The sequence below is a fragment of the Anopheles bellator genome, chromosome 2, assembly GCF_943735745.2.
Source record: "Anopheles bellator chromosome 2, idAnoBellAS_SP24_06.2, whole genome shotgun sequence".
In the NCBI taxonomy this organism is placed as follows: domain Eukaryota; kingdom Metazoa; phylum Arthropoda; class Insecta; order Diptera; family Culicidae; genus Anopheles; species Anopheles bellator.
In genome coordinates, this window is record NC_071286.1 from 74328925 (window position 1) to 74338740 (window position 9816).

Here is a 9816-nt window from a genome sequence, read left to right on the forward strand (position 1 = left end):
AGCCAACCGAACGCTCGGGAACGGCCGATTCGGGTTTTGTCGCCCTATTCATTTGCAATTCTATCGCACGGAGCCACGGAGCGTTTCTGGAAAATGAAATCCACCATCCGCGGCGTACAGAGTTGGGCACAGAGTATTTGTAGGCAAATTTGTAGCTACGCACGAACGGCGCACGATGATTGCTTCGGGCAGCGTGCGCTTTAAGGACAATCGCTGCTGGGACCTTTATTAGCTGCGACACTGAGCCCTTGGCAAAGGCAACCGTAACAAAGATTGGCATGGCCAGCCCGGAGGGATTTGCGTCCGAGATGAAGACAGATCACCGGGTCGGTCGGTCGCTCGGTCGGTACGCATTCGCACCACTCTATTGCACCATTTTCGGCGTCAGCCACGGCATTGGTCACGGCAAATTAGATCAACGCGAAAAAGGCAAACTCTGCAGTGTGCCAGGGAGTGTAGGCGCAGGTCCGGGAAAAGGACACCCGCAGGAAGACGCACCATGCAGCAGCAACAGTGGCTAGGCAGTGGCTGGGGTTACGTGATAATGAATCGGAAATTTGGGTCAGGACTGAAATAGGCTGTTCAATAAGTTTTGCAGATCGATAAGGAATACACAATCTTATGGTTTGAACTTGATTATTCTGTCAATACATATCAATACACTTGTTCTAACGAGATTCCAATTCACAAATTCCATCTCTGAAGTGAGAATCTGGAAGAGCTCCAAAATACGCTTCCACAACTATTATGACCTCATCGTTTGATGAAAAACGCTTTCCACGCAAGAAATTTTTTAGCTCTGGAAACAGACGGAAATCGTTAGGGGCCAAATCTGGTGGAATACGGTGGATGTTTCAACAATTCGAACTTAAATTAATCGATGGCAAAACCATTGTCAAAATGTTTTTCTGTTACACGGGGCAATGTGTTTATGAAAAATGATTTTATTTTTCTGCAAACCGGGTCTTTGTTCTCGATTATTTTCCTTCAACTGGTCCAAAAGGTTACAATAATATTCACAGTTTATTGTTTTACCAGTTTGCAACTAATGCAAAAATGAAATTCCTTTTGCATAGCCTAGCCTCTTGTTACGATTCAGGATCATGGTGATAGAGTTTCAAGTCTCATCCACAGTGATAAGTCGACGAACAAAATCCACTTTATCTTTTCGAAAAACTTTCGAAAAAAAACATTCGATTGTAAACTAAAACTTTACTAGCCTTTACTTTTAAACCTTTCAATCAAGCAATTCAAATCAATCAGTGCACGTTACTTCATTTGTCTCATTGTAAAAGATATTATGTCGCTACGATATGACTTGTAAAATAGAACGAATTGATAGATTTAAATGAAACTTCACAAGCGTTCATAAGAAGAGCGTGCCAACATAACAAAATAAATTTAGGATAGAGCTGCAACATTGGCCAGAATAGCCGCCTCGAAACAATCGACAGCTTTAGCCCTTCGAAAGGAACATAGATCTTTTCGTTCCGTTTGGCAGTGAATTTCAAAAACCAAATGAGCCTGCAGCTTCCCAGCAAATTACTTACCCCCGGGGGCGATAATGCAAATGTTCGTTGAGACCAATCAAAGACGTGAAAATGGCCGACAATTGATATTCATTGCAGTTGTCTCATTGCTGCCTGCAGGCGCCCTGCCCTTATCACCTTTCACGCCCGTGACAATCGCGCGAATTTCACTTTTATCGCACACGCCAGTGGCGCAATAGAGTGGCGCCCCATTAACAGTTAGCATATCAGGGCGCAATCCTGGAAGGGTGGCAGCGCCTTACCGCGAATGTGACCTTCGAAGGCAATAAACCACTCTCACGCTCGGCGACGGTTGCTGCAAACGAAAGCGACATTAATGATATGCCCCATCTCGGTGGATTCTGTGAAATTTTCGCTCTCTTTCCCTTTTTCTCTCTCTCTCTCTCTCTATCTCCCTCTTACCTGGTTCGTTGAGTTTCTTTACTCTCCGGCACGCAATCGCGGTATCAAGGTGGGTCGAGGTGCCGATGGCTTGCTGCGTGAACTTTGCACCTTCACCCTGCATTTGGTGCGGTAGGCATGGGGTAGGCACTGTAAATAAATCATTCCAAATCAAGCGAAGCAGGCATACCCGTTACCCGGTTCGCTGGTTTTCCATTTCCAGTTCGAGAAAGCGCCATAATTGAAGCGCTTTTCCATCAATGGTTGGTTGAGGAAAGAAAAACGCACAAACGGCCATGAATAATCGAGCCAGGCGTAAGAGCGCGTTCCCATCGCAAAGAATTAATTGCCGCTGTCGTTTAGGCGATGGTGCACACTGTTTTGACGTCAGAGAATTCGCGTAGGTCACCACGAATGAAACGTGGTACGTGAGTTATCCCTCCGGCACATCCAGCAACTAACCTTTTAGTATCCCCATCGAGACACGTTAAAATGTGGTTGATGTGGTGTGACAAGTGTCCACCGCAAATGTTCAGCCCTGATCCGCGGTCCACACGATTCGAAACTCGAGACGCGAAATTGGGCGAAAAAGTGATTGAAAATTCATGGCACAATCAGAGCAACCCGCCGAACGTTGAATGATTCGAAAACTCGTTACCTTAGCAGCAGCCAGCGCAGCGTTACCTTTGTGAAACGACAAATTGATGGGACTCCCGATGGCTTCGGGTGGCTTCCACAATCCTTTTGGGCCGTGATTAAATTCCTGTCGCTCCCGTTCGGTGAGTATCCGCGGGATTAGGCCAGACGGCTCTGCCGATTGCTACTTTCAAAGGGCAGCCTAATATGCTTGCTCAGAGTAGCTGCAGTTTAATGCTCAGTTAGAGCCAGTTCCCCCACCAATAGGAGATCCTATCGCTTCGTCGGTACCCGTGGAATCGATATCCAAACAAAATCGGAGCCAGTGTCGTGGTGTTTACATGCATCATAAGCTGCCCACGTAGCGGCCACATTTAACATGAGAACGGACCAGAGGCAATATTCTACGTGACCATGGCAGGGCCCTTCGAAATGTGTCGGTCGGTCGGAACTTTTAAAACCGACCGGCCGACCGACGTTGAAAAGCGCACACACTGCGAAAGATCGAAACTTCTGCCACCGTTTGGAACTCTGATCTCTTGGACTAGCTCTCGGCACTCCGCCTCGGAACGCCTGCGAAAAATCGATACAGCGTGGCAGGTGGCTGGAAGGACCTCCATAAAAAGTCGGGCCGCGTGTAGGTCAACATTACCATTCGCTCTGTTTACCGTCGGCGCTGCTGCAGTCCACCGATGGGGGTGTCGGACGGGGGACACTGCAGCAGGCAGGCGACCAACCGGAGCGGAGTGAGCTGACGGAGCCGGCTCCGCTGCAATGTCACGTACTTTCGTCGCACTTTACGGCACGTTTTTGGCTCGCTTCAACACTCCGCGTCCGAGTCCTTGTTCCTTGTCCCACTCACCTCACCTCTTCTGTTTCTCCCCCACAGACAGCCGGAAACTTTTCGGTGGCTACCGAATTACGCCAAAGTTCTGCAATGCTACGAGGTCGCTGGCGAAACGTGAGCCGGAGCGCCGCGGGCCGACGATCTGTATGTTCAACCACGAGTGCTTTCAGCGGCAGGGTGAGGTGGTCGGGGCGTGCATGGACGGGTTCCTGTTCGGGACCTGCTGTGAGCTGCCCCTGACACCGGAGTCACTCCCTCTCGGCAGCGATCCGCTGATGGAGCAGCTGAACGCGACCGAGCAGCAGTCGAACGGTGGCCAATCGTCGTCCCTTAGCTCGGCCATCGCCAGTCAGTACGAGAAGTTCGGCAGCCAAATGGGTGGATACGGTGGTGAGTCGCAGGCTCCGGCGCAGGACGAGACCATCGACACCAGTGGCGGGTACACGGTGAGCAGCGAGAAGATTGGGCCACTGTTTACGAAGATCCAGAACAACAACTACATCGGGAACGACGATCTGGATGAGGACATCGTGATGAACAGTATCAGTGCCGCCGCCAGCAAGTACGATGTGGCCAGTGGGGCCGTTTCCGTGTACTCTCCGTCGACGAACAAGATTAAAACCGACGAGCAGCCGCTGGTTCCGCCATCGTCGGCCGGATACCCTTCGACGACCGAGTCGGACGGAGAGAACCACTTCGCCGGGAGCCAGGTGGACGTGGATGGTGTGTACAGCTCGGAGATTCCTTCGCTACTGAGCGTCTACGGAGAGCACGGGGATTCGGGTGAGGCAAGCGAGACGAGTGGAGCTTCCCAGCAATCCACGGAGCACACCGCCGGAGATATTACGGCCACCGGGGTACAGCAGATTGCCAATCAGATCCTGCAGGAGAACGGCCAATTCTTCGACCACAGTGACATCACGCATCCGGCCGCCGAAACGGATCTCCTGAACGAGCACGGCTCGGTGGACCAAAGTTACGCCAATCCAGCGGACTTCTCCGGCATACCACAGCTAGCACCGGCTCCAGTCCCCGACACACCACCACCACCGCCGTCGACGGTGAAACCGGCGAAGGTAACGTACCCGAAGCCACACTTCAAACCGCGACCGAAACCAACGCCAGCCGCCACCAGCAGTGGTGAGCAGGGTAACGACCAGTACGTCCTGGTCCAGACCATCTCGAACGACACGAAAAACAACGATACGGCCCCGGTCAAGCCGACCGTCTCGATGAACAGCATTCCGTCGATCGAGTCCATCATCCTGATGCTGAACGATTCGGCCGTAGGTCCCCAGTACGATACCGACGGGTCCACGGTGGCGGCGTCCTCCAGTTCCGACACCACTTCGCCAGCCCCCGGGACCTACGGGACCGCTTCGATCGACTACGACCGGTACGGTCCGACCAGCTTCTACATTACGAAGCCCCAGAAAACGGACACCACGAGCAACGTGCCGTCGACCAGCTACGTCTACAGTCCGAAGCCGACCAAACGGCCCACTCTGGAACCGGTCGTAGTCCAGGCCACCCTGCTGACCAACGGGTACGGTGCAGGCCAGGCCGATCCGATTCCTTCCTCGACACCCCGACCGAAGCCCACGAAGATCATCGTCTCGACGAGCACTTCGACCACCGCGACCAAGCGCCCGGTTCTGATCACTTCCGACACCCTGGCCAGCAACTACTACGGCGGAGCGACCAGACCCGCCTCCACGATCGCCGTCTCCTCGGTGCAGCCGACGAAGAAGGTCACGACGACTGTCGCTACGAAGCGCCCCGTTCCGACCACAATCCAGCTACCGGAATACATCGTCCAGTCATCGACGCTGTCCCACCAGAATCCTTCGACGTTGGCCAACGTTAACTACATCCAGATTGCCAGCGCATCGGACAGCCCATCGCCGACCGTGCACATCACACCGAAACCGGTGGTCGGTCTGGTGACGTCATCGACGTGGAACAACAAGCACACCCAGCCGCCTGGGGCCGCCAGTAGCTCGCGACCCGGTTTCTACGAAAACACGCCACCCGTGTACCTATCCTCGATGGCCGATTTCGAGGACGAGGGATACTTCGGATCGACGAGCCGCCCGGTGGCCCACGACCAAACCGGATCAGTGACGTCCGCGACCGCAATCTATACCATCGTCGATGGTGGCAACAAGATCAGCAACTTTGCGTCCTCTTCGACCTACCCACCGGCGTACGGACCGACGCCATCGTACGGATCCGGCTCCTACCCAGCTCGCATCCCACCGGTTCCGAGTCAGCCCAGTCTGCAGACGTACGGCCAGGCGGCCCCGATCGAAGTGTCCACATTGAAAACCGAACTCTACACTACGCCCGATGACAGCAACAACTTCCCGCCGGTCCGCAACCCAAACCTCAACATCACCGAAGCGACCGGCAGCATGTCGAACATTACGAAGATCGAGAACGGGTCACCGGCCAACGAGGAGGACAAGGTGAACCTGCTGGTCAACAAGCTGGTCGCGACGTTCAACGGTAACCTGGCCGAGCTGGAGCAGATCCTGAAGGATCGCAACAATCTGACGTCCTTGGCTGACGGGACCGCGGCCGACACCAGCCCGAGCAGCTCCACCACGGTCAAACCGACGAAAAAGAAGAAGAAGCGCCCAAGCGGTAACCGGAAGCCGGTGAATGGGACTACCGGGACGTCGACGAAGAAGCCGACGACGGCCAAGCCGACCGCTCTGGCCGATACACCGGTCGCAGGAGGCACCACCGTAAAGCCGACTTCGGCGCGCCCTTCGAAGAAACCCACGAAAGTGCGCCGTCCAAGTAACTCCACCAAGCCGACGTCGAAACCGGGCGCCAACCAGGGAGTGACGCTGGTCAACAACAAACCCCCACCATCGGCCGATACTCCTTCGAAGCCGAAACCGTCGAACAAACCGAAACCAGGATCCTCGTCGTCACGCCCGAAGCCATCGTCGAAACCGCCGACGCCATCCACCACGAAGAAGCCGGTCCGGGTGTCGACAACGAAGAAACCGACCCGGAAGCCGAGCACCGCGAGGCCCACGCTGGCCGACGCCGACCTGACGACCACGGTCACCACACGCCGCCCGACCAAAGTAAGTCCCGATTGGCTGGCCCCAAGGCATGCATGGACAATAGAAACTAGCAACTCCGCTTTTTATCAGTTGAAAAAAAAACCACTCTTATAGGTGACGAAGCGGCCGACGCGACGACCGACGACGACGACCAGTACGACCGCCGCCCCGGAAGACGAGACGATCAACGAGGAGGAGAACGCAGTGGACGGCGAGGACGAGGAGGGCGACGCCGAGGGCGAGGAGGACGAGGACGTGGGCGAGGAGACGAACGAGGGCGAGGCCGAGCAGCCGGCGGGATCGAGACGCATCCGTAAGCCCGACGACGATGGCGGAGATCAGGGCTGGGCCCAAGAAACCGCTTTTAACGCTTCCTTTTCGCTTTTTTCTCGCCAGTTTGTGGGCAGCGGCCACTGATGAAGAGCGCACGGGTGGTGGGCGGCAAGGCGTCCAAGTTTGGCGAGTGGCCCTGGCAGGTGCTGGTCCGGGAGTCGACCTGGCTCGGGCTCTTCACCAAGAACAAGTGCGGCGGGGTGCTGATCACCAACGAGTACGTCATCACGGCCGCCCACTGTCAGCCGGGGTAAGTGACACGTCATCCTGTGGTGACAGGTCATCCGCGATGTCCGGGAAGTCCATTCTTGGGTATCTCTTCGATTGGTCTGTTAGCATTCGCCAGGTCCGGAGGTTGCACCAGGCCTAGAACTACTCCAATGTAGAAATGCTGGCAACACTATTGTAGATATACCTTAGAGCGATTCTTTTGGACTTCGACCTTTGGAAATCGTGGTCCATCTAAACCATAGGATTCCGAAGATGAATTTCAAAATATCGATTGTAGCTGTCGCTGTATGGCAAGTAGCGCCACCCTTTTAAAATCAAATGTCGTCCGAATATTCAGCTTCCATTTTTGCCGAAAAATCAATCAGCTAACATCGACGGTTACGGCGGTTCCTTTTTCGTTTGCGAAGAAAAATGGGCCAATGATGCCGCCGGACCGAACTCCGAACCAAACCGAGTCCCAAACACAAGAATTATACTTACGAATATCCAACGAGTGTTTCCAATTTCGTACAGTTTCAGTTGAATACTCACCACTTTCGAAATAAGTTTTTATTATTTCCCAATTTTTTACAAGCGTCCCGCGTTCCATTTTGTAAATGTTAATGATTTTACTAAATGTTTGCAATTTCTAAAATGAAGTTTGACGTTTTAAAACGTCACGTAACCAAGGTAGTTAAAAATCCAAACACTTCATGGATCACCAGCACAGAAACGCTTGCAACATTGTAGTAGGCTTAGCTTAGAGCGATGTGGACTTTAACCTTCAAACATTGTATGCGAAGGATGCTCAGTTCGGCCGGAAAATATGAACGGACAAAGTGAATCGGCACTAATGCGTTAACGTTCCGTTGCAGCTTCCTGGCCTCGCTGGTGGCCGTGTTCGGTGAGTTCGACATCTCGAGCGACCTGGAAACGAAGCGGTCCGTGACGAAGAACGTGAAACGTGTCATCGTGCACCGGCAGTACGATGCGGCGACGTTCGAGAACGATCTAGCCATCCTGGAGCTGGAGAATCCCATCCACTACGATGTCCACATAGGTAAGAATGATGTTTGCCATCTGGGTGCACCCACAGCTCACACAGTGGGGAAGATCTTCGAAGCGGAACCGGAGCCTTGCGTAATCATGTTAATCCAGTCCGTTACGTGGGCAAATCACGGAACTTGTATTTACCCTTGATTGCCCAACCATTAGTGTCTGGCACCGAAGGGCACCGCCGCCGCTACAATTAATCGGGACCGAGTCTCACCCTTCTTACAATCCTTTGCTCCTTTGCCAGTGCCAATCTGTATGCCGGGCGACGAAGCCGACTTCACCGGGCGCATGGCGACAGTGACGGGTTGGGGCCGGCTGACCTACGGCGGCGGCGTACCGTCCGTCCTGCAGGAAGTTCAGGTAATTACACGCCTAAATCATCGCCCCAACAACAACAACTCGCATTACAACTAATCACATTTTCATTTCCCGTTTCCCCCACTGCATCATTTGCATACGACACGGCGTTTCCGCCTGCCGGTCGCCAGGTGCCGGTCATCGAAAACAGCGTCTGCCAGGAGATGTTCCACATGGCGGGCCACAACAAGAAGATCCTACCATCGTTCGTCTGTGCCGGGTACGCCAACGGCAAACGTGACTCCTGCGAGGTACGTTCCGACCCCGAGATGGCCGGTTAGTACGGTCGGAAGGAAAGGATACTAACGAGGCACGTCGCACGTCGACGTTTTATTGATTGGCGAAGCTTCGGTTAATTAATTTCGTTCATCCGAACGTTCCGAAGTTTTCCATCAGCCGTTCCAGTGGGGCCAAATGGGCGCTCATTTTTCATCGCAGCCACCGGCCGTCTTCGAATGCCTCTATCGAGGATGTTCCGTGACCGAGCGCCAGTTGTTGCTGGTCGTTTGCTCCCTGCATTCGATGCCGCTTTCTTTTGCGAATATTTTCACGTTAACGTGAGCCACAAATTATCTCAAATTGATGTTACTAAGCTTTGCGTCACACTCTTTACGGAATTAACAGTTTCGATTCCTGGGTAACTAGATTGGATCGCTCGGCACGCAAACACTGAGCTCGTCTCCAAAAACGGCCGCAATTAGCTTTTGATGGTATGCAACAATTATGGCGCCCCGCTGCGAACGATGTAACATGACATGACGATGGGAAAAAGGGCAATGAAAGTAATGAGATTGCGTCCGGTGCATTCCGTAAAATAATAGAACGATAAATGTGGGACATAATGAGATAATTAAGCCGGAACCGATCGGATCGGCTGCAGTCGTGGTGCATCGCCCGGCATAGGTTAAACTAATTAAATTTCAACCATCCGCCCGCCGATCTCTCGTTCCAGGGTGACAGCGGTGGCCCGCTCGTCCTGCAGCGTCCCGACGGCCGGTACGAGCTGGTCGGAACCGTTTCCCATGGCATCCGGTGTGCTGCCCCGTATCTGCCCGGAGTCTACATGCGCACGACCTTCTACAAACCCTGGCTCCGGAGTGTCACCGGTGTCAAGTAGCGAGCAAGCACCACTGGCCCATCCTCCCCCTCCCGCCTACCGGTCCTACCGGGTGTGAATACGTTCGTGTGACGCGAAAGCGTGTGCGTGAAGCGACCAGTGTGTGCTCGAGCCGAGTGTGTAAGTGAGACGTCACTCGATCGGATGAATGGACGTGGCGCCCGGAAGCTGCTCCGACCGCCCGTACGTGTGCATGCGCCCGTATGTGTGTGTGTCTGGTGTGTATGTGTGTAGGCATTTCTTTACATT

General features: G+C 53.7%; 1 protein-coding gene across 1 annotated transcript in view; it reads left to right on the forward strand.

The window, feature by feature from the left end:
• The window catches only part of LOC131208039 (serine protease filzig), a 34201-nt gene extending 24634 nt beyond the window's left edge, over window positions 1-9567 (forward strand). Inside the window, exons 2-8 of the mRNA XM_058200682.1 lie at window positions 3457-6515; window positions 6609-6807; window positions 6891-7077; window positions 7913-8097; window positions 8338-8453; window positions 8582-8701; window positions 9403-9567. Of these exons, the coding sequence (XP_058056665.1) occupies window positions 3457-6515; window positions 6609-6807; window positions 6891-7077; window positions 7913-8097; window positions 8338-8453; window positions 8582-8701; window positions 9403-9567 (4031 nt within the window). The remainder of the gene's footprint in view (window positions 1-3456; window positions 6516-6608; window positions 6808-6890; window positions 7078-7912; window positions 8098-8337; window positions 8454-8581; window positions 8702-9402) is intronic.
• Window positions 9568-9816: the final 249 nt, after the last annotated feature.